The 25,238-nt window shown below is 49.1% G+C and overlaps 1 protein-coding gene and 1 pseudogene across 11 annotated transcripts in view; one reads left to right on the top strand and one right to left on the bottom strand.

Moving 5' to 3' along the window:
- st3gal4 (ST3 beta-galactoside alpha-2,3-sialyltransferase 4) overlaps positions 1–24,911 on the top strand; it is a 308,604-nt gene extending 283,693 nt beyond the window's left edge. For all 11 annotated transcript variants that reach the window (XM_070894285.1, XM_070894290.1, XM_070894289.1 and 8 more), the window contains 6 exons: positions 5,541–5,601; positions 6,778–6,873; positions 8,483–8,672; positions 12,574–12,717; positions 14,930–15,079; positions 20,115–24,911. In XM_070894285.1, the coding sequence (XP_070750386.1) occupies positions 5,541–5,601; positions 6,778–6,873; positions 8,483–8,672; positions 12,574–12,717; positions 14,930–15,079; positions 20,115–20,204 (731 nt within the window). In that variant the 3' untranslated portion in view covers positions 20,205–24,911. The remainder of the gene's footprint in view (positions 1–5,540; positions 5,602–6,777; positions 6,874–8,482; positions 8,673–12,573; positions 12,718–14,929; positions 15,080–20,114) is intronic.
- LOC139276568 (U2 spliceosomal RNA) lies at positions 13,910–14,148 on the bottom strand (annotated as a pseudogene).
- Positions 24,912–25,238: the final 327 nt, after the last annotated feature.

Below are 25,238 nucleotides of genomic sequence, written 5' to 3'. Positions count from 1 at the left end.
TGATAGCACAGGCGTTTCTGTCCACCAGTGATAACACCAAACAAATCTCTCAGCACACAAGTGCTAGCAATGTTTATAAATTAACTGGAACTGTGCGAGCAGAAATATACAGGGCAGAAACCACGAGTCTGCAACTGCCAGCAGGCCTCAGATGACTCAGAGTCCGCAACAAAGGATGAATGCAAGGCATTGGCGTTGTGGAGGCTTCCATTCAGCCTATTCATGCCACTTCAAAGGGTATGGTTGCAAGAGCTGTGGAACAATGGGGCACATCCAACGAGCTTGCAGACGAGCTGCAAGCTCTGCAAAACCTGCTAACCACCACATAGCAGAGGAAGATCGGTCCATGGTGGATCAAAGCAATTTCGAGCCTCAGAGAGAGGAGGCAGATGCTGAAGTACACAGGGTGCACACATTTTCGGCAAAATGTCCACCTATAATGCTAAATGTAAAATTGAATGGCTTACCCGTAGCCATGGAACTGGACACTGGCGCTAGCCAATCCGCCATGAGTAAAAAGATGTTTGAGAGACTATGGTGCAACAAGGCATTCAGACCAGCCCTGAGCCACATCCACACGAAACTGAGAACGTACACCAAAGAGCTTATCACTGTCCCGGGCAGCGCCATGGTCAAGGTCACCTACGAGGGCACGGTGCAAGAGCTGCCACGCTGGATTGTCCCGGGCGATGGCCCCACACTGCTTGGAAGGAGCTGCCTGGGCAAAATCCGCTGGAACTGGGATGACAACCGAGCGCTATCACATATCGACGAGGCCTAATGTACCCAGGTTCTCAACAAATTTCCTTCCCTTTTTGAGCCAGGCGTTGGAAACTTTTCCAGGGCGAAGGTGCGGATCCACTTGGTCCCAGAGGCACAACCCATTCACCACAAGGCGTGAGCGGTACCTCACATGATGAGGGAGAGAGTGGAAATCGAGCTGGACAGGCTGCAATGCGAGGGCATCATCCCCCCAGTGGAATTCAGCGAGTGGGCTAGCCCGATTGTTCCAGTTCTCAAAAGTGATGGCACGGTCAGGATTTGTGGCGATTATAATGTAACTATTAATTGTTTCTCGCTACAGGACCAATACCCGCTACCTAAGGCAGACGACCTATTTGCGTCGCTGGCAGGAGGCAAGACGTTCACCAAGCTCGACCTGACTTCGGCCTACATGACACAGGAGCTGGAGGAGTCTTCAAAGGGCCACACCTGCATCAACACGTGCAAGGGACTGTTCATCTACAACAGATGCCCGTTTGGAATTCGGTCGGTTGCAGCGATCTTCCAGAGAAACATGGAGAGCCGACTCAAGTCGGTACCACGCGGTTTTTCAGGACGACATATTGATCACGGGTCGGGACACCGTCGAGCACCTACAAAACCTGGAGGAGGACCTCCAGCGACTGGATCGCGGAGGGCTGTGGCTGAAGAGGTCGAAATGCGTCTTCATGGCAACAGAAATGGAGTTTTTGGGGAGAAAGATCGTGGCGGATGGCATTCGGCCCACAGACGCCAAGTCAGAGGCTATCAGGAACGCGCCCAGGCCACTGGAACGTCACGGAGATGCGGTTGTTCCTGGGACTCCTCAACTATTTTGGTAACTTCCTACCGGGGTTAAGCACCCTCTTAGTGTTATTGCGTAAAGCTGAGAACTGAGTATGGGAAAAAAAACAAGTAATTGCTTTTGAGAAAGCCAGAAACATTTTGTGCTCCAACAAGCTGCTTGTATTGTATAACTCGTGTAAAAGACTGGTGCTAGCATGTGATGCGTCGTCGTACGGAGTCGGGTGTGTATTACAACAAGCTAACGTTGCAGTGTGAAAGTGCAACCTGTCGCCTATGCTTCCAGGAGCTTGTCTAAGGCCGAGAGGGCCTACAGCATGATTGAGAAAGAGACATTAGCGTGTGTGTTCGGGGTAAAGAAAATGCATCAGTACCTGTTTGGCCTCAAATTTGAGCTGGAAACCGATCACAAGCCCCTCATATCCCTGTTCGCTGAAAACAAGGGGATAAATACTGCTGCCTCAGACCGCATACAGAGGTGGGCACTCACGCTATCAGCGTATAACTATACCATTCGCCATAGGCCAGGCACCGAGAACTGTGCGGATGCTCTCAGTCGGCTACCATTGCCCACCACGGGGGTGGAAATGGCGCAGCCTGCAAACTTGTTGATGGTGGCACAGCCCGCAGACTTGTTGATGGTCATGGAAGCGTTTGAAAATGATAAATCACCTGTCACGGCCCGCCAGATTAGGACTTGGACCAGCCAAGATCCTCTGCTGTCCCTAGTAAAAAACTGTGTACTGCATGGGAGCTGGGCCAGCATCCCCGTTGAAATGCAAGAGCCAATCAAGCCGTTCCAGCGGCGAAAGGATGAGCTGTACATTCAGGCAGATTGCCTGTTGTGGGGTAACCGCGTAGTGCTACCCAAAAAGGGCAGGGAGACATTCATCTCGGATCTCCACAGCGCACACCCGGGTGTAGTAATGATGAAAGCAATAGCCAGATCCCACGTGTGGTAGCCCGGTATCGACTCTGATTTAAGAGTCCTGTGTACGGCAATGCAGCGTGTGTGCTCAGTTGAGCAATGCACCCAGAGAGGCACCACTAAGTTTGTGGTCCTGGCCCTCCAGACCATGGTCGAGGATCCATGTCGACTATGCGGGCCCGTTTCTCGGTAAAATATTCCTGGTGATGGTGGATGCTTTTTCAAAATGGATTGAATGTGAAATAATGTCAGGAAGCACCGCCACCACCACCATTGAAAGCCTGAGGGCTATGTTTGCCACCATGGCCTGCCTGACATACTGGTCAGTGACAACGGGCCATGGTTCACCAGTGCCGAATTTGAAGAATTCATGACCCGCAATGGGATCAAACATGTCACCTCGGCCCCGTCTAAACCAGCCTCCAATGGGCAGGCAGAGCGGGCAGTACAAACCATCAAACAGAGCCTTAAACGAGTCACAGAAGGCTCACTCCAAACCTGCCTGTCCTGAGTACTGCTCAGCTACCGCACGAGACCCCACTCGCTCACAGGGGTGCCTCCGGCTGAGCTACTCATGAAAAGGACACTTAAAACCAGACTCTTGCTGGTTCACCCCAACCTGCATAATCAGGTAGAGAGCAGGCGGCAGCAACAAAATGTAAACGATGGTCGCGCCACTGTGTCACGGGAAATTGATCTGAATGACCCTGTGTATGTGCTAAACTATGGACATGGTCCCAAGTGGATCGTGGGAATGGTGATAGCTAAAGAAGGGAGTAGGGTGTTTGTAGTCAAACTAGACAATGGACAAATTTTCAGAAAGCACCTGGACCAAACGAGGCTGCGGTTCACAGACTGCCCTGAACAACCCACAGCAGACACCACCTTTTTCGAGCCCACAACACACACCCAAAGGATCAACGACACCACCCCGGACCAGGAAATCAAACCCATCACGCCCAACAGCCCAGCAAGGCCAGGCTCACCCAGCAGCCCTGTAGGATCAACAACACGCCAGACCAGCAAGGGCACAGCCAACACACCAGAACAGACATTTGAACCGAGGCGGTCCACCATGGAAAGAAAGGCTCCCGACCGCCTCATCTTGTAAATAGTTTTCACTTTAACTTTTGGGGGGGAGTAATGTTGTGTATCTGTAAAGCATGCACTCCCATGTTCCGCCACCAGGGAGCGCATCCCCTGAAGTCCCAAGGGATCCCAGCATCCCTTGGGAGCACTGTATATAAGCCGGCCCCTAAGGCCTGTTCCTCACTCTAGAGTGTCTTAATAAAGTCTGAGGTCAGTGTTACTTTAACCTCCCTGTGTGCAGTCTCATCTGTGTTAGGAACACCATGGTTACCCCATAGCCCAGCAAATCTTTCCTTTTCCTTTTTGCAAGTTACTATTAGATCTGCTTCCAGCACCCTTTCAGGCAGTGCATTCCAGATCTCAACAACTCGTTGCGTATAATACACTCTGCATCTCCAGCTTGGTTCTTTTGGCAATTATCTTAAATCTGTGTCGTCTGGGGTACAAGAGTAAATACGTCTTACTGCGATTATATAGGGCCCTGGTGAGACTGCACCTGGAGTATTGTGTACAGTTTTGGTCTGCTTAAGGAAGGATATAATCGCACAGATGGAGTGCAACAAATGTTCACCAGACTGATTCCTGGGATGAGGGAATTGTCCTTTGAGGAGAGACTGAGTAGACTCGGCCTATATTCTGTAAAGTTTGGAAGAATTGAGAGGTGATCTAAATGGAAACATACAAAATTCTTACAGGGCTTGACAGGGTAGATGCAGGGAGGATGTTTCCCCTGGCTGTGGAGTCTAGAACCAGGGGTTACAGTCTCAGAATAAGGGGTTGGCCATTTAGGACTGAGATGAGGAGAAACCTCTTCACTCAGAGGGTGGTGAATCTTTGGAATTCTCTACCCCAGAGGGCTGTGGAGGCTCAGTCTTTGAGTATATTCAAGACAGAGATCGATAGATTTTTGGATATTGAGGGAATCAAGGGATATGGGGACAGTGCAGGAAAGTGGAGTTGAGGCAGAAGATCAGCCATGATCTCGAATGGCGGAGCAGGCTCGAGGGGTTGAATGGCCGACTCCTGCTCCTAATTCTTATGTTCTTATGGAGTCATATTCTCCTCATTGATTATCAAAACCTTTCATGGTTTTCTCAGGTTGTAAAACATTTGGCCAGGATTGGTCACATTCAGTTCTTTTGTGTTGTGGTTCCTGCAGCATCTTTAACTGTTCGGCGGCAGATTTGTCTGAATGCTAACGTTCTCGCCCCTTCTTGCCCCTAGAGGTCGCTGGTGTCAGTGATTTTTTTTATAGCACGGGGCAAAATCTTACAAAATTGCACTCCCGGTGCGGAGTTTCCCCATCGGGAGCGCGGGTTTGGAATTTGAGAGCACGAGTTCATGACGTTACCTCGCACCTTTTAACTGGCAGACTTCTTGGGCCCACCTGGGAGGATTGAGACGGCGAATTATTGGCCTTTGAAAAGTCACCAAGTTGGTCACGAAAACCAGTGTGGTTGCTAATTACTTGCCCCTGAGCTGTAAAACTGAGCAGGGCCTCAAAAAGGAATGTTTAATGCAAAGGAGCAATGGAATTTACATTACCACAAGAAACTATTGCAGCCGATTTCATCAGGGATCTTGACTAAAAGCTTGAAGGAAAATATTAAAGGGTATCGGTGGTGCAGGATGGGGGAGGGAAGGGCAGGGAAATGGATTCAAATTGATGACTCTGGTATGGAGCTAGCACTGATACAGCCATGAAGAGTAGAATAGCTTGCTTCTGGGCTGGAAAGCCTATGAGCAGTGAAAATGTTTGCTTTCTAAAATTGCCTTCGGTGAACCATTCTAACCTGAGGAGAAGGAAGTGGACAGATTCAGCAGCCATCCACCCTCGACCCTAACCATTTGTTGTCTGTGTCATTTAAAAATAAAGTGGGTGTAAATTAATCTGAGAAAGGATAAACACATCTCTTCAAATGATTGTGTCATTGTGAACTTCTCACTTTCCTTCTAGAACTATCCATTAACAGGATATTGGCCAGAATACAGTATGACATGCCTGAAAGTATAAACAGGTGAGCTGTTTATCAGTGATGTGCGGTGATATGTTGGACCTGACCATGTATGTTGTATGTAGTTCATGGAATAATACGGCACAGCCAGAGGCCATTTGGCCCATCCAGTCTGCGCCCGCTCTTTCGAAGACCAGCCCAGTTAGTCCCACTCCCCGCTCTTTCCCCATATCCCTGTAATTGTTTTTTCATTCAAGTATTTATCCAATTCTCTTTGGAAGGCTGCGATTGAATCTGTATTCACCACCCTATCAGGCCGTGCATTTCAAATCCTAACCACTCCTTGCCTAACAAAGTTTCTCCTCTTGTCGCTTTCAAGTCTTTTGCTAATCACTTGAGATCTGTGCCCTCTGGTTATCGACCCCTCAGCCACTGGAAACCGTTTCTCTTTATTTACTGTATCTAAACCCTTCATAATTGTAAACATCTCTATTACGTTTCCCACATTACAACAGTGACTACGCTCCAAAAGTACGTCATTGGCTGTAAAGCGCTTTGAGACGTCCGGTGATCGTGAAAGGCGCTATATAAATGCCAGTATTTTCCCTCCTAGCCTTCTCTGCTTTAAGGCGAACAGCCCCAGCTTCTCTAATCTATCCACGTAACTGTAATCCCTCATCCCTGGAACCATTCTCGTAAATCTCTTCCGCACCCTCTCCACAGCACTCACGTCCTTCCTAAAGTGTGGTGCCCAGAACTGGACTCGGTACTTTAGCTTAGGCCGAACTAGTGTTTTGTATAGTTGAGGCTCTGTGTCACTTTAATTACTATCATACCCATTTTCAGCTGGGCCTAAATCTAGTCGGCTCCGACTGACTGACAATCCCACTAAGAGAAGTGACCTGTTGGAGATGGGACATCAGGTGCAGCAGATGGCCATCAATGGAGCTAGAGTTAGGACACGCAGATCATCATATCTGTTATAGGGTGAATTCTTTTCCACAGGAAATAGGAGAACTACAGACCATTGCATTCTCAAAGGGAAGAGTAAATAAACATTAGAAGCAGAGATACAGGTCAAAGGGGAAAGACCAAGGCAGGGGGATAAGTTTCGGATTACGTTAGCACAGAGACAATAGGCCGAATGGCCACCTTGTGTGCTGTAAGGGTGGGTTTACTGTTTAGTCATTGTACTGAGGAGCTCTTGCTGTTCATTGAAGGGCTCTTGTCTTTTGCCAGGTTGGCTTGTAAGAGATGCGCTATCATCGGCAATGGATACACCCTGAGAAACAGCTCCCTCGGAGAAACAATCAACAAATACGACATTATCATTCGGTGAGCGATGTGCAACTCTTGTGTTTTTGCCGGATATATTTTCTTCTCCCTCTCTCTCTCTCTCTCTCTCTCTCTCGCTCTCGAGTGGGGAGGCGGATGACCTGCTCACTGGCCACTACTTGCAGCATGAGAGTGTCCCGGAGCGGGTTTCTGTCCCACTCTTCTTTCCTTCCTCAATGCCTGCCTTTGATTCAAAAAAACAGTAACACCTTGCATTAGTATAGCGCCTTAAACAAAGTTACAACGTCTCAAGGCGCTTCACACGAGTGTTGCAATCAGACATAAATCGACACCGAGCCGTGTATGGAGATAGTAGGACAGTGACCAAAAGCTTGGTCAAAGAGGTTGTTTTTAAGGAATGTCTTAAAGGAGTAGAGAGATCGAGAGGTTTATGGAGGTGATTCCAGGGCTTGGGGCCCAGGCAGCTTACCGCCTGGCCGCCTGTGGTGGAGCGGTGGAAACGCGGATGTGCAAAAGGCCATAACTGGTGGGATGTAGAGTACTGAGTTGTAGGGCTGGAGGATCTTACACAGATCGGGAGGGACGAGGCTATGGAGGTGTTTGAACACGAGGATGAGAACTTTAAATTGGAGGCGTTGCTGGACTGGGGGCCAGTGTCGGTCAGCGTGTACAGGGGTGATGGGGGAACAGCCAAGGTAAGCTCCTTGCCACAGTGAAGGATAATGAGCACGATCTATTTAGCTACCGATTGTGGCACAGCACAAAGCCGCAACCAACTCATTGACCCGTGCAAGTGCGCACAAACTACGTGGCATCGCGGTGCCCCACTTTAGCTCGCTGACAGCAGCGTTAAAGAGTGAGAGGGCACAAGGTCAATGTTCCTGCTAAGGTGCGCGGCCGTGAAGTAACCTGACAGGTCCCGCACTGGCCGCTCGCCGGCTCTTTGTGGGAGCTTGCTGTGCGCAAATTGGCTGTCCACGTTTCCCACATTACATCAGTGACTATATTCCAAAAGAATTTGATTGGTTGTAAAGCGCTTTGAGACGTCCAGTGGTCGTGAAAGGCGCTGTATAAATGTAAGTCTGTCTGTTTGTGTAAATGCCGTGCATGGGCAGAAATTTAAAGGGACTGCGCATTGAAAGAAACAGGCTGTGCAGAACAAAGTGCAGCTTAGTGGGAACATTGCACGAGTTGTAAGTTCTCGATCTCAAGTACGTGATCCAGGGAGGCACGAGGAGAAGGCTTGGTATCTGACAGTGGAGGGTGGAGGGGAGGGAGTAGAGGGAGGGGAATGGAGGGAGGGGAGTAGAGGGGGGAGAGGGGGGGGAGTTGAGGGGGAGGAGGGGAGAGGGGGGAGTGGAGGGAGGGGAGGGGAGTGGAGGGAGGAGAATGGAGGGAGGGGAGGGGAGGGGAGTGGAGGGAGGGGAGAGGACTGCCTCGCCCAGTTGAGGTTGAGTATCACTAACTGGAGGATGTTTTCCCCCTGCACACGCAGGTAGAGAACCACAAGTCCCGGGGGAAGGACCTACAAAGAGAGAAATGGGGAAAAGATAACTTGAGGGTGGCATGTTTATGATAACAGAGGGCAGCGTGTTGTATGCAAGGTCAGACGTGGGCTTCTAAATTGCCCTCTGCTTCGTTTCCACAGAATAAACGACGCCCCAGTCCGCGGCTATGAGAAGGACGTCGGCAGCAAGACCACACTGCGGTTCTTTTATCCCGAGTCAGCGGCAGTGGAGCCGGATATCGAAAACAACCCCGGCACACTGCTGGTGTTTCTGCCCTTCAAGCAGGTGGATGCCCAATGGCTGAGGGAGATGCTGTACAACGAGAGAAGAGTTGAGTGTGGACTATTGTTGTGGAGAATCCTACCGGCTCGGGCCGTCAGTTAACTGCCTAAACCTCGCCGTCTCTCTTTCCTCCTTTAAGACGTTCCTCAAAACCTACCTCTTTGACCAACTGCCGAAATTTTTTCTTATGTGGCTCCGTGTCAAATGTATTTGTTTTGTCTTATAACACTGCTATGAAGCGCTTTGGGACATTTTACTACGTTAAAGGCGCTATACAAATACAAGTTGTTGTTGCTACCAATTTCCACTGAGCTGAATGTATAAAACTCGTGAACCAGGGGAAAATGTGTCAGATGCAAACTAATTGGCAGAGGTTTGCTCAACGCTTTGTGTCATTGGTATTGGTTTTTGCCAAGATTCAAAATGGCTTCCCGATGGAATGATTCCAGACATTGCGTGCAATGCTTCCATTTCATTTCCCTTGCTGACGGGGCAGATAATTGGCTTCCTTGCTTGACTTCCCCATGACATGGCTGCTTGGGTTTTTCAACTCCCGAGATTGGAAGCCACCATTCTCAAAAGGCTGAGAAAGAAGTGCGCTGATACGTCGGGCTGAGGGCGCCAGTTGGGATCAATGGTGTCCGCTCTGGGTGTGCATTTGGGTGGTGCCGAAATTTCCACTGGTGCTTCACTGTAAGCCAGCATGGCACTAGTCAGTGCTGATTGGTGCTGACTGTTGCTGGCCATGCAGCAGAGCAGTTCTCAACAGCGCCATCTGTGGTCTTAATGCCAATCAGCATGGAGCCTCATCATCATGGGCAGTCCCTTGGAATCGAGGAAGACTTGCTTCCACTCTTAAAATGAGTTCTTTGGTGGCTGAACAGTCCAATACGAGAGCCACAGACTCTGTCACAGGTGGGACAGATAGTCGTTGAGGGAAGGTGTGGGTGGGACTTGTTTGCCACACGCTCTTTCCGCTGCCTGCGCTTGATTTCTGCATACACTCGGTGATGAGACTCGAGGTGCTCAGCCCCCTCCCGGATGCACTTCCTCCACTTAGGGTGGGCTTTGGCCAGGGACTCCCAGGTGTCAGTGGGGATCTCAGGGAGGCTTTGAGGGTGTCCTTGTAACGCTTCTGCTGCCCACCTTTGGCTCGTTTGCCGTGAAGGAGTTCCGAGTAGAGCATTTGCTTTAGGAGTCTCATGTCTGACATGCGAACTATGTGGCCTGCCCAGCAGAGCTGATCAAGTGTGGTCAGTGCTTCAATGCTGGGGATGTTGGCCTGGACGAGGACGCTAATGTTGGTGCGTCTGTCCTCCCAGGGGATTTGTAGGATCTTGTGGCGACATCGTTGGTGGTATTTCTCTGCGACTTCAGGTGTCTACTGTACATGGTCCATGTCTCTGAGCCACACAGGAGGGTGGATATTACTACAGACCATGAGCTTGGTGGCAGTTTTGAGGGCCTGGTCTTCAAACACTCTTTTCCTCAGGCGGCCGAAGGCTGCACTGGCGCACTGGAGGCGGTGTTGGATCTCGTCGTCAGTGCCTGCTCTTGTTGATAGGAGGCTCCTGAGATATGGGAAGTGGTCCACATTATCCGTGGATCTTGATGACAGGGGGGCAGTGCTGTGCGGCGAGGACAGGCTGGTGGAGGACCTTTGTCTTACGGATGTTTAGCATAAGGCCCATGCTTTCGCACGCCTCAGTAAATACATCGACTATGTCCTGGAGTTCAGCCTCTGTATGTGCGCAGATGCAGGCATCGCCCGCGTGCTGTAGCTCGATGACAGAGGTTGGGGTGGTCTTGGACCTGGCCATCGAGGTGCCAAAGACGTACTGGTTGGCCAGTGGCTGGTGCCAGAGCTCTTGGCAATTTCCTGTGCACTTTGATGCCTTTTAATGGACTGCAACCCAAGTGGAGTCAGCCAGTCATGATCGCGCTAATCTGGATTGATGCTAACACTAGAACATGTGCAAGGGGAGGGTCAGCATAATCCACTTATCTTGGTCTGCTTTAGTTAGAATCATAGGTCGGCCATTTAGGACTGAGATGAGGAGAAATGTCTTCACTCAGAGGGTGGTGAATCTTTGGAATTCTCTACCCCAGAGGGCTGTGGAAGCTCAGTCGTTGAGTATATTCAAGACAGAGATTGATAGATTTTTGGACATTGAGGGAATCAAGGGATATGGGGATAGTGCAGCGAAGTGGAGTTGAGGTAGAATATCAGCCATGATCTCATTGAATGGCGGAGCAGGCCCAAGGGGCCGTATGGCCTACTCCTGCTCCTATTTTTTATGTTCTTATAGAATAGTACAGCACAGAAAGCAGCAACCCAGTTTGCCCCACTCTCCCGCTCTTTCCCCTGCGACTGTTTTCTCCTTCCAAGTATTTATCCAATTCCCTGTTGAAGGCTGCTATTGAATCTGCCTCCATGACCCTATCAGGCAGTGCATTCCAAATCCTAACCACTCGTTGCGTAAAAAGGTTTTCTTCGTGTCGCCTCTGATTCTTTTGCCGATCACCTTAACTCTGTGCCCTCTGGCCATTGAGCTACTGCCTTTAGTCTATGCAGAACTGCATGATGACCTGAGGCGGTTCCCTGGAGCACCTGTCCCAGCATTTCTCCGGGCTCCTGATCCTATTCCGGCTGCAGTGGGGAGGGAGAATCACCCAAGTGTTGCTCATGTCCCCGAGGACCTGCAGCTCCTCTGGGCGGCAGCACTGTCAGCTCGGGGCAGCTCAGTTGCCCCGTGTTCTCCTGGCTGTGTCCAGCCTGAGCTTGGGTTACCGGGGGCAACCGAGTTACAGCTCCATGCTAACTATGAGTTGCTGATGTTTACTGGAATACTGCGTGCAGTTTTAGTTTCCATATTTATAAAAGGATATACTTGTTTTGGAGGCAGTTCAGAGAACGTTCACTCGGTTGATTCCGGGGATGAGGGGGTTGACTTATGAGGAAAGGTTGAGTAGGTTGGGCCTCTACTCATTGGAATTCAGAAGAATGAGAGGTGATCTTATCGAAACGTATAAGATTATGAGGGGGCTTGACAAGGTGGATGCAGAGAGGATGTTTCCACTGATGGGGGAGACTAGAACTAGAGGGCACAATCTTAGAATAAGGGGCCGCCCATTTAAAACCGAGATGAGGAGAAATTTCTTCTCAGAGGGTTGTGAATCTGTGGAATTCTCTGCCTCAGAGAGCTGTGGAAGCTGGGACATTGAATAAATTTAAGACAGAGATGGACAGTTTCTTAACTGATAAGGGAATAAGGGGTGAAGGGGAGCGGGCAGGAAAGTGGACCTGAGTCCATGATCAGATCAGCCATGATCGTATTAAATGGTGGAGCAGGCTCGAGGAGCTGTATGGCCTACTCCTGCTCCTATGTTCTTACTCCCTCTCCTCTTTTCCATCCTGACCCCCACAAACAAATGAGGAAGATACACAGTCATTCTTCCTTTTGAAGAACGACAATGCAAGGAAAGGACCATGTGGGTGGTTGCTGAACGATCACACCTTTTCCACAAAATGCCAGTTAATATAAAGAGCATTTGCAATGAAAACTGGATCATACACGTGAGACAGATTGGCAACTTATTTCTCACTCATTCAATAAATGGGACTGCCCCCAATTTTATTCGGCTAGGGTATTAAGGGATATGGAAGGTGGATAAATGGAAGTAAGATACTGATTATCCATGACCTAATTGAATGGCGGAGCAGGCTCGAGGGGCTGAATGGCGCCTCCTGTTCCTATGTACACAGCTCTGGGAGCTCCTGCTTACTGGGCCCATGGACACCTGCCCTTGTGGCTCTCCATGTACAGGTCGTTCTGGCTGATCGATTTCCACTTCATTAACTCATCGGACAGTCGAGTATTAAAGAGCCGGTGATTATCGCCCCATCAATTTTTCGCCCTAAACTAGCACTATTTATTTTTTGTTGCAGTTTAGGAAAGGATTCTGGAGGCCTCCGCCTTTGATCTGGGAAGCAAATCCTTCCAATATCCGGATCCTCAACCCTTATTACATACACCAAGCTGCTACCAAATTACTGAACATCCCACTGAAGGTGCCTCCCAAGTCCAAGCAGGTAAGGACATCGATTGGCGATTTGTGACTTAAACGTGCTGTTCATTGGACCGGGGAGACTCTGAGTTTAAGTCATTGCCCTTTAGCTTCTGGCAACTGGGTTAGCGCAAAGACTTGCACAGAATTCACAATACGGAAGCAGGCCGTTTGGTCCAACCAATCGTTGCTGGTGTTCGCCCTCCACCTGGGACATTGACTCTGGCACCTGGGGTTGAAACTATTTCGGGGAGTTGGGGTGAAAGTCTGCTTTCTCTGTCAGTATCTCTAGCTCTGGAATTCTCTCCCTAAACATCTCCGGCTCTCTCCTCCTTTTATGTCGCTCCTTAGAACTTACCTCTTTAAACAAGCTTTGGGCCACCTGTCCTAATATCTCCTCATGCGGTTCGCCATCAAATTGTGTTTGATAGCACTCCTGCGAAGCGCCTTGGGATGTTTTGCGATGTTAAAGGTGCTAAATAAACGGAAGTAATTGTTGGATGTGACTGAATTCAGACAGCCTAGCTAGTCAGTGTGGGTCTACAACACATTCCTCCCCTACACCTTTAACAGCATTAAATTGGCACTTCGGAGAATAAGAATATAGGGAATTTTCCCTGTCTTTGTGCTTGTTCATTGCTGACACTGGATGAACAAAGTAGACAAGTTCCATTCTCCCTCCTCCCCGCCTCGATAGCTCCAGCAACCATTGACCATTTGTTTTTCTCTACGAAGAACGTGATTTTTCTGTGGTAATTAAGCCGTTTTTGTGCATTCATTCCTTCTCTGCATTTAATATAATCCGAATAATTCCCGGGAATCAGCTGCAAACTGCTGTTACCAGGGTCCCTTCCTCCTCTGTCCCCTTTCCGCACACTGGGAGTAGGTTCCACACCCAGGAATGCTGAGGCATTGTGGAACAGCCTCACATTACCTATTAATGTAACATGCCTCATGTTGTGTAACCACGGAGGCCATGTTTGTCTTGCATGGTAACAGTTAAGGTACCAATGTCAGCATTTGACTTGTAACTGAGTGGAGTTGCTGTTTATTCAGGGTAAGGGTCACTCACTGTAACAGTACAGAGTCACTGTTTTTTTTTTGTTTTGAAATTCGTAGCCAATCGTTCCAATTCTTTGTCAAATCACAAACGCCAGAGGTCACCTTGCACACGCCAAGGATCACTCTGCACCAATGCTCTTAGCCAAAAGGCCTAGAGCCACTGCACCGTTCCTGGAAGTACTGCAATACCAGGTTCGTGCCATGGAGGTGGATGGGTCAGGTCCCCCACACACCTCCGTGGAGGTGGATGGGTCAAGCCACCCCACCCACCTCCTGTTTCCAAAAAAGCAAGCATATACCTTCCTGATCCAGGGAGAACCACCCGGAGGTCATGGTGGCCACTCCCCTGTCAGGCCAGCCACGCATGATCTTAGCCAAAAGGCCGAGAAGCTGTCACTGTTTATTGAGGGTAAGGGTCACTCATTGTAACTGTACAGAGTCACTGTTTATCCAGGGTAAGGATCACTCACTAACTGTACAGAGTCACTGTTTATTCAGGGTAAGGGTCACTCACTCTGTAACTGTAGAGTCACTGTTTATTCAGGGTAAGGGTCACCCACTAACTGTACAGAGTCATTGTTTATCCAGGGTAAGGGTCAGTCACTAACTGTACAGAGTCACTGTTTATCCAGGGTAAGGATCACTCACTAACTGTACAGAGTCACTGTTTATTCAGGGTAAGGGTCACTCACTCTGTAACTGTAGAGTCACTGTTTATTCAGGGTAAGGGTCACTCACTAACTGTACAGAGTCATTGTTTTTCCAGGGTAAGGGTCACAAATTAACTGTACAGACTCACTGTTTATTCAGGGTAAGGGTTACTCATTGTAACTGTACAGAGTCACTGTTTATTCAGTGTAAGGGTCACTCATTGTAACTGTACAGACTCACTGTTTATTCAGGGTAAGGGTTACTCATTGTAACTGTACAGAGTCATTGTTTATTCAGTGTAAGGGTCACTCACTGTGAAACTTCAGGCCTCCAGTTTGTTCAGCGAGTTATTTAACTTGTCTGGTGCCCACAGTTGGGTGTATATATTATCGCTGTGAAGGGTTATCGTGCCTGTGATAATTGAGCTGACTGAGAAAGCAAGTGATACAGTGAGCAGCATACCTGTCGCCAATCAACCACATGATCGCGACCTCTGACTTTGCTGTCTCTTTCTGCACCCACAGAAACCCGTGCACCCCACCACTGGGTTTTTAGCTATCACCGTGGCCCTGAACTATTGCGACGAGGTCCATATTGCCGGCTTTGGGTATCCGCACAGTCAGCAAAATGCTCCCATTCACTATTACGGCAAGACAACCATGAAAGAAATGTCTGTAAGTATCAGGTGGTTCTAAATGCTACTGACTGCCCATTGTATATCTCTGACATGCTTCGCGTCCATTTATAAAATGGCCTGGGGCTGGACTTTAGGCTTTTCTGTTCGCGAGACGATAATGGCGACGGGACGGAAAGGTTAGTGCCCGGGAACAGTTTGCGCCTCAGTCAGTAAGTTTGGGCAGCTGGGCCCTGAGTCAGGGGGGCGCAGCACTAAGGGAGGCATTAGGATGGGAAACTCCCGAGCTAAACAGCCAGCCAGGGCGCACTCCCAGAGAGGGGGGAGGGGGAGAAAAACTCACAAAAAAACACAAAAACATTCCCAAAACATTGCCCACGCCACTGCAACACAAGTCACACAAAAAGTTGAGAGAAAACACTCACACTTACTGCAGTACGTTACCTTTCTCTCCGCTGCCGACGTGGCCGGAACACTCTGATTTCCCAGCTGGTCATTGTGGGCGCACTTCCGGGCAGACGGATCGGGCGAGACTCGAAACTCGCAGCCAGAGGCGTTGCACACGGGGCACCGCCTCAAAACCCTACCGGAGTATCGCGGCGGGACGCTGGAGTCTGATCGCCACCTTTCACGCCACTCCTGGGGCGAAATCCTGAGTACAAAAGACCGAAAAATCCAGCTCCTGGAGTTTTCTGTCAGTCAGGTTTAAAATCCGATGGTGATATTGACGAGGTCTCTCGGTCAGGTCAGTGTATTCAGTCTGAATTCTGCCCCCACTGGACAGAGTGACCGTGCTCGGGGTGTGCTGCCCCATTCACCAGTTACGCAAGGGGATGTTTGCCTCGGGCCAAGGGGTTAGGGTCGGGGGGGGGGGGGGGGATGGGGTGTGTGCTGGGGGTTGGAGTGGTATGTGGGGAGTGGAGGGGGGTGTGGGGTGAGGGAGGGGGTGGGGTGTGTGGGGGAGGAAGGCGGAGTGTGGGGGAGAAAGGCAGAGTGTGGGGGGGAAAGGTGGAGTGTGTGGGGGGGGTAGGCAGAGTGTTGGGGGGGAAAGGCGGAGTGTGTGGGGGGGGTAGGCAGAGTGTTGGGGGGGAAAGGCGGAGTGTGTGGGGGAAGGCGGAGTGCGTGGGGGGGGTAGGCAGAGTGTTGGGGGGGAAAGGCGGAGTGTGTGGGCGGGAAGGTGGAGTGTGGACGGGAAGGTGGAGTGTGGGGGGGAGGTGGAGTGTGGACGGGAAGGTGGAGTGTGGACGGGAAGGTGGAGTGTGGGGGGAAGGTGGAGTGTGGTGGGGGGGGGAGGTGAGGGGCTGGGGGGGGAGGTGGGGTGTGCTGGCACAGCACTGTGAAAGTTTGATGTGCTAATGAAGGCGCCAGCCACGTGCCGGGGTAGCACTCTCGCCTCTGGATCGTAAGGTCATGGGTTCAAGCCTCACTCCAGCGACCTGCGCATGAAATCCAATCTTTCGGATGAGACATTAAACCGAGGCCCCATCTGCCCTCTCGAGTGGATGTAAACGATCCAATGGCATTATTTTGAAGAGAGGGGGACTTTCCTTCGGTGTCCTGGCCAATATTTGTTCCTGAATCAACAGATTAGCTGGTCATTATCACATTGCTTTTTGTGAGACCTTGCTGTGCCTGAATTGGCTGCCACATTTCCTACATTGCAACAGTGACTACACTTCAAAAAGAAGTACTTAATTGACTGTGAAGCGCTTTGGGACATTGTGGGGTTATGAAAGGCACTGTATACATGCAAACCTGTCTTTCTTGCTCTCATAGAGGATGGTTCCCGTCTTGCCAAGGTACACAGCACACAGATGGACTGCAGTGTACAGGGATAAGGAGATAAGCTGAGGTTCATATACACTGCAGGTTGTGGGACCAGTAGTGTGAGCGACAGGCCATACAATGCTTCGGGGAGGGTTGGTTGCATAGAACCACCCCCCCCGCCCCCCCAACTCCCTTTCTGATTGGTCACTCGACATGCGGAGTATCAGTCACGTGGTTGGTAGCGCCCAATCAGATTGCAAAAAAGCCAATGAGAGTTCCCAGCCAAACTCCACAGTCAGTCAAAGGAAGCAGGGAGGGGAGATCTGGAACACTTGCAACTCTATACACATGCCCAATCCTCCCTCCCTCCCTTCCCCCTTGCATCCTTCCTTATCTTGACGCTATGTCTGCCTCCTGTCTCTTCAGTCCCAGCCTCTACCCTGGCAATACTAACACATGGAGATGAGAGGAAAGGCAAGATTTTTGTCTTGTGTCAACCAGTGAGAAATCCTTACTTTTATCTCTTACTGTTTTGAAATAACTAGAGTAAAACTGGAAGCTACCTTTTAGTACGAAGCTTGACAATGAAGGTCAGAGCACATTCATCACAAGACAGGTCACTTAAGACTGTAACTGAGTCAGGACCCAGAGGCTTTGTTCAAGCTGCAATCACACTTTACACGCGCCAAGGATTAACGCAGTTGCTCGTCTCCAATCATTGTGTATCGGAAACAGTTCTTTAATCAGGGGTGTTTTGGATTTGGAATCTGTACTGGAACATGAGAACATAAAGAAATAGGAGCAGTAGTCGGCCAGTTGGCCCCTCGAGCCTGCTGCACCATTCAATAAGGTCATGGCTGATCTGATCTTGGCCTCAACTCCACTTGGCTGCCCCGCATCCCTTATCGTTCAAAAATCTGTCTACCTCCGCCTTAAATATATTCAATGACCCAGCCTCCACAGCTGTCTGGGGCAGAGAATTCCAAAGATTCACGGTCCTCTGAGAGATGACCCTCTGGAAGATTTCTCTCCGTGTCTTTCGCTTCTGAATGGATGACATAGATACTTTAGATTGACCTGAGAATTGGACTTTCCACAATGACATTGTATTAGAAAGTCTTTGAAAGCCTACTTCATTCAGAACTCTTATGGCTTGACTTTATTTTTATTGTTTTAATTATTATACTATACCTTTACGGAATATTTTTGGGTCTTCATGCTCCCAGCATGGCCCTTCACTTTCTGGGAGCGCACATCAGGAATTCAGTGAGGTCGGCAGGCCTGGTAGGATTTTCCATCTATCCATTTTAAATTCACCCTTTAGTTTTGTGCTCTTTTTGCTTCTGTATTATTTAACTTGTAAATAAACTTGATTCTTAGTTTTAGCCTGAACACATTTACCACCGTTTGGAGAAGACAAGAGACTTTTGAGACCTTATTGAAACTTTTAAGATAATGAAGGGGCTTGACAAGGTGGAGGCAGAGAGAATATTCCCACTCATAGGGCAAAGTAAAACGAGGGGACATAGTCTTAGAATAAGGGGCCAGCCATTTAAAACTGAGAGGAGGAGAAATTTCTTCTCTGAGGGTTGTAAATCTATGGAATTCTCTGCCCCAGAGAGCTGTGGAGGCTGGGTCATTGAATATATTTAAGGTGGAGATAGACAGACTTTTGAGTGATAAGGGAATAAAGGGTTATGGGGAGCAGGCAGGGAAGTGGAGCTGAGTCCATGATCAGATTAGCCATGATCTTATTGAATGGCGGAGCAGGCTCGAGGGGCCAAATGGCCTACTCCTGCTCCTATTTCTTATGTTCTTATGTTTTGTGGGCATCGTGTGCTCTTCAGTGCACTGAATCATCATTCAAGGGTTATTAGTCATGTGACATGATGAGCCACCATTCAAAGGAAAAAAAATTCCAGGAGATGGGAAAGATCGGGGGAGTGGGACTAATTGGATGGCTCTTGCATAGAGCCAGCACAGACATGATGGGCCGAGCGGCTTTATTCTGTGCTGTGTGATTCTCAGACTCTATGATCCTTCTTGCCCGCTGCCCTCCCATGCTCAGTGCCCCAATGCCCCATTGCCGCTTGCTCCTCCGCCCCACTCCCGCTGCTGAAATTCTGGCTCTAGCATTGCCAGCATATCATGAATGATTCTGTTTGATGAGGCAGAAATTATTCGAGTAAGCTGACAGATGAGATCAGCTCGTTCTTACGCAGGCATACAGCAGAGCAGCGCTGGGTCTGCCGTGTTAACTGGACCGCACGCAAGGTCCCTGAACATTAACCCTGTGTATGGTGATGTGAAGCTGACCATAAGAACATAAGAAATAGGAGCAGGAGTCGGCCATTTGGCCCCTTGAGCCTGCTCCACCATTCAGTAAGATCATGGCTGATCTGATCTTGGCCTCAGCTCCACTTCCCTGCCCACTCCCCATAACCCTTTGCTCCCTTATCGTTCAAAAATCTGTCTATCTCCGCTTTAAATATATTCAATGACCCAGCCTCCACAGCTCTCTGGGATAGAGAATTCCATAGATTCACGACCCACTGAGAGAAGAAATTCCTCCTCATTTCCGCTTTAAATGGGCGGCCCCTTATTCTGAAACGATGCCCCCTAGTTCTAGATTCCCCCATGAGTGGAAACATCCTCTCTGCGTCTGCTCCTGAGAATCTTATGCATTTCAATAAGATCACCTCTCACTCTTCTAGGTTGATTCTGGAGATGAAGGGGTTGACTTATGAAGAAAGGTTGAGCTGGTTGGGCCTCTACTCATTGAAGTTTAGAAGAATGAGAGGTGATCTTAATGAAACATATAAGATACTGGGGAGGCTTGACAAGGTAGATGCAGAGAGGATGATTCCCCTCGTGGGGAAATCTAGAACTACGGGTCATAATTTAAGAATAAGGGGTCGCCCATTTAGAACTGAGATGAGGAGGAATTTCTTCTCTCTGAGAGCTGTGAAGGCTGGGTCATTGACTATATTTAAGGCAGAGATAGATAAGATTTTTGAACGATAAGGGAGTGAAGGGTTATGGGGAGCGGGCAGGGAAGTGGAACTGAGCCCAAGTTCAGATTAGCCATGATCATATTAAATGGCGGAGCAGGCTTGAGGGGCCAAATGCTCCGATTTCTTATGTTGTAATGAGTATCGGCCCAACCTGCTTAACCTGCTTCACATGACTGGATCAAAGGAGATTTTGTAACTGTGGTGTTGCCATGTGCCGTCGGCCTCCGCAGGTTGATCAGTTACTTGCTGTGGGGGTTCTGGCTTGCTTTATAAAACCTTTCTTTACTTTTACAGAACTCCGAGCACAATGTCACACATGAGCAGCTGTTTCTGAAGAAGCTGGTGGATGCTGGAGCAATTAAATACCTCCCTGTCGTACTGTAATTCCTTTTAAAAAAAAAAGTGACAAGTTTTATTTTTATTCTTTTTAAAACGATGGTATCGGCGTTCCCTGGATTGCTGATGTGACGGGGGCAGTGTGCTGTTTGTGCCGGGCTACAGATGAAGGTAGCCCCCTGCACGGCTGGGATCGCCTTGACTAGCACAAGAGATTCTACTTCGCACTGGCGCAGCAGCCGAACTCCAGACACTGATGTGAGCGCTAACGAGAGTAACTGGACAACTTTTACCTGTTGATTCGGAAGGCACAGCTTCTATTTTCTTGGCCGTGCAAAAAAAAAATCTTGCTTCGAACAAGTTCGGCCCGAAAAGCTTCCGTCAATTGTAACTGGAATAGGAGCGTGCGGACCTATCTGGAACCTCGTCGAGCTCCACCATCTTTTATTGCATCACACGCGAGCGGGCCTTGGATCATCTATTTTAACCACTTTTGTTCCCTCTTTCGCGTCCCCCGCCCCCTTTTTATTTATGAAATTCGTTTAGCCTAATTCTCCTGAGCAAGTTGGAGGAGCAATGAGTGAAATGGTCAACGAGTCACTCCTTTGTGATAGTCCCACATCCGCAGCCCACTCTGTCTATTCTTTCACTTGGCTGAAGGCACCGCTCACGGTGGCCATTTTGAACCGGCGGCCATTTTGAAACCCCCTCCCCTTTGCTTCCCTCGCACGCCAAGGCCTAGGATTGAGCTGCCTGGCAACTAACCCCACCAGGGATTTGGATTGAAAAGATTGTAATTCCCTGGTGATTAGCTATCTTTGCCCCAGTGTTGGGAAGCTGTACTACTTGTCCGCTGGTGCCATGCCATCATTATTTAAAGTTAGTCTGCACTAATCTGGTTTCGCTGATGTTCCGAGGCGGGTGGGGATGCAGGGATGGGGGATCAGCTTCCAAGAGTCAAATCTTAGCAGTTGGTGAGGTGGTGATGGTGTGTTCTATTGCTGAGGTGGCCCAAGCTGGTACAGTGCGCTGTGACAGCGTCTCGGTGTGACTCTCCGCACCGAGCAAGTGTGGTATTTTAAGCATTTTGATGCAAATGTTCAATTTAAAAACTGGATGTGGTGTTTTGGTATCACTTGACAGAGGAAATCTTTCCAGTTCAAAAGAGCAGGTTGTTCCTCGCTAATTACATAAAGTGAGCAGATATTGTGTATGCAGAATACACTGTACAGCATTACTGTTGATTTAATATTTTGTGAATGGAAACTAGTCTCCTATTTCTACCTCTGAATGTATTTTGGAGATTCTTCATTTAAAAATAAACTGACTCTGAATGTCACGGTCTGAAGTTTCCCAAAGTGGAATTCTAACAGCGTAAAAAGAAAAACAGGCCCTGATTTTCTTTGAATGTTCTTCTTTGAGTACGTTGAAGAAAATTGTAATTCTGTCTGAACTTTTTTGAGGGCGAATTCTGCTCTGCTACTAAATGCGGCACTCTCATAGTGGAAAAAAGTTGGAGAATTGGGGCTATCCAGTTCCTGGCCTGTGCTGCCTTTCAAGTGCCAGAGTGCGGGATCATGGAATTAATCCTATTGTTTTGGTGCGGGAATGAAAACTCCATCGTGCAGCTGTTATGGAGTTGTCAGTGCCGTGCTCCTCCCTTCACCCTCGTCTCACCAGTGGTCCCTCTGTCCCCGGGTATTTCATTGATCTTTCGCACCCTTTTTGTTAGATGTGCAATTTGCCTCCTGCCCATCGACAGTTCACCTACCGTTCCACCTCTCCCCAGGTCCCTCCCTGATGCTTCAGAACTCAACCCTGGATTTAGGGAGGGTAGAGTTCCTCTGGCTACTGAATACCGGCATCTTGACAGCACCCATCAGCTCTTCCCACTGTTCAACATCTCTCGCCACATCACACACTCCCAACGGACCCTTTTCGCTGCCAATACCCGACAGCGACGACCTTTTGTAAATATATTTACGACATCACTACAGCTACCGACCACAGGAGGCCTGCCCCCAGTATGCCCTGATCCTGGTGTCCAAGCGTTCACAAGCTGCTTCGATGCATCCCATGGAGTCTCAAACACAGCACGCTCATGTCCCCAGTCATTTCCACCTATCTCCAGTTGCTGACACCAATGGTCCTTTGATACAAGATTTAGCCCCCAAATGGAGGTTTAGTTCCAGTCAGTGCTGGTCACCAGGGATTGGTTGTGCTGTGACCGATGTTGGCCTCGTGATACTGATTTTTTATTTTTTTAAAACGGAGTAAAATAGCAAAAGGGAATTTATTTTCCATTACAGAAACTTAAGTTCCTAAAAGATGGCTATCCAGATCAGTTTTGAAGCTCACCTGAGTAATATTGCTTGGAATTATTAAGCTCCAGGGATATTCCTGCTGCAAGATTCTCTGCTCCCTGAACTGATGGACATGTTGGTCAAAGTCCTCGGGGCTCACTGGTCAAAACCCTTGGGGCTCACTGGTCAAAGCCCTCGGGGATGCTCTGCTCAAAGTCCTCGGGGCTCACTGGTCAAAGTCCTCGGGGATGCTCTGGTCAAAGTCCTCGGGGCTCATTGGTCAAAGTCCTCGGGGATGCTCTGGTCAAAGTCCTCGGAGCTCACTGGTCAAAGTCCTCGGGGATGCTCTGGTCAAAGTCCTCGGGGCTCACTGGTCAAAGTCCTCGGGGCTCACTGGTCAAAGTCCTCGGGGCTCACTGGTCAAAGTTCTCGGGGCTCACTGGTCAAAGTCCTCGGGACTCACTGGTCAAAGTCCTCGGGGCTCACTGGTCAAAGTCCTCGGGGCTCACTGGTCAAAGTCCTCGGGGCTCATTGGTCAAAGTCCTCGGGGATGCTCTGGTCAAAGCCCTCGGGGATGCTCTGGTCAAAGCCCTTAGAGACACACTGGGAAAACTCTTGAATACTGGATCCAAGCTTTCAGTAGCCGGAATTCATACAAGTTTCTCTCTGTCTCACAATCTCTTTTATATAAAACAAATTGCTGTAAATTTATATCTGTAAATTGAGGAATGTACAGATTCTGATTTTGAATGTGTATGTTCTTGGTGTGAATTGAAATACTTTCAAATCATCGCTAATGTGTTCATTCTTGGCTACTTGCACAGAATTGTTTCTATGAATTAACGTTAGAAACAATATTTAGGGGGCAATTTTAACCCCAACCCGTCCCAGTAATATTGGGCGGGGAGTAAAACCAGTGTTCCACCTGATCCTGTGGGCTTCCCACCCACTGAGGTAGGTTAAAATTAAATGTTTGATCTGTTAAAAGGGACCACAAGTTTCACTCACGGCTCAAGGAGATTATTCAATGAGGAGCTGAGCAGGAGAGAGGGGGAAGATACCAGTCGCTGCTAAGTTTGCTGATTTCAGTTGGAGTGGCTACAATTGGACTCGGTGCCCTGAGCCGGGGTGGGGGCGGGAGGTTGGCCAGAGTCCCCACCTCCTGTCAGTATCTAGCAATCCTTTCCAGAGAGTGCAATCTGTGTGGGCCATGGGCAAGGGAAGGAAGGGGTTTGGCATTGCTGCTGTTGGCCAATTGCCTGCCCACGCTCTCAGTTGACGATGAAGGACGGGCCCTTGGACAAGAGGGTGGAGGTGACCGGCTGCAGGGACTTTGGAGCAAAGAGCCAGTGCCTTCAGGCGGAGCTGGAGGGGAGGGGGCAGGGGAAGCTTCTGGAGGTGAGATGCTGTCAACATCATAGGCAGTCCCTCGGAATTTAGGAAGACTTGCTTCCACTCCCAAAGTGAGTTCTTTGATGGCTGAACAGTCCGATGCGAGAGCCACAGACCCTGTTACAGGTGGGACGGACATTCGTCGAGGGAAGGGGTGGGTGGGGCTGGTTTGCCGCGCACTCCTTCCGCTGCCTGCACTTGACCTCTTCACATTCTTTGCGTTGAGACTCGAAGAGCTCAACGCCATCCCAGATGCACTTTCTTCACCTCGGCCGGTCTTCGGCCAGGGTCTCCCAGGTATCAATGGTGATGTCGCACTTTACCAGGGAGGCTTTGAGGATGTCCTTATAACGTTTTCGCTGCCCACCTTTGGCTCATTTATCATGAAGGAGCTCCACTTCAAGCATTTGCTTAGGGAGTCTCATATCTGGCATGCGAACAATGTGGCCTGCCAACAATAAGGAATGTGGAAGAGGATAGAGTCGGTCAGCTCTCGCTGTTCCCCAGTATCTTGTAACCCGATGTAGTATAAATCTCTATGCATTGGTGATTCTTCGAAGCACAATGTGAGACCTTTAAAACATAAGTCAAGGAGATATCTCCCAAATTCCGGAAACCCCTGCAACCTGTTGTCGGATATGAGTGTAGGAGCGCTTCACGTGATTGCGAAATTCCCCCCTCCACTCCTTTGATCGAGGCATGAGCCGGGTTCAAATAACGGTGGACGAAATGCCATTCAGATACTTTAAGCATTCGTCCAGCTGCATCTGACCTGTGAGACCTCAAGGGGCAAATATTGAATTGGTTTTGTGTGTTTGTTTTTTGACATCCTTCACAAAGTTTCTATGTGGTTCTGCATTGTACTGATGATAAAATGCTTAAGCAGTGTTTCCACCTGTTAGGTTAGGTACTGGTTGGTGCTGGCCTCAATCTGAACACAACTGTTTCTCTTTTTATAATGAAATGCTAATGATTTGCACTTTTACTTGAAAGATGTGATAAATTTATTAATGATTTATCTGTATTTAATAGATGCCAATCAATAAAGACTCTGAATCGCGCTTTGTTCCCTTTGTGCAGCTGTTTTTTGCTCTTGACTGGAGTATAACGGGAAGGAAGTTAGGTTACAGGTGGTCTGAGCTCCAGTTAGACCCCAACTGGAGCACCACATTCATTTGATGTCAGCCGTGGCTCAGTGGGCAGCACTCTCGCCCTCCGAATCAGAAGGTTGTGGGTTCAAACCTCCCACTCCAGAGACGTGAGCACAGAAATCCAGGCTGACACTCCCAGATGCAGTGCTGAGGGTGCGCTGCACCGTCGGAGGTGCTGTCTTTTGGATGAGACGTTAAACCGAAACCCCATTTGCCTTTTCAAGTAGACGTAAAAG

This window comes from Pristiophorus japonicus, chromosome 11, assembly GCF_044704955.1.
Source record: "Pristiophorus japonicus isolate sPriJap1 chromosome 11, sPriJap1.hap1, whole genome shotgun sequence".
NCBI lineage: Eukaryota > Metazoa > Chordata > Chondrichthyes > Pristiophoridae > Pristiophorus > Pristiophorus japonicus.
The sequence above is the reverse complement of the archived record's forward strand: the minus strand, read 5'-3'. Positions and strand labels throughout refer to the sequence as shown.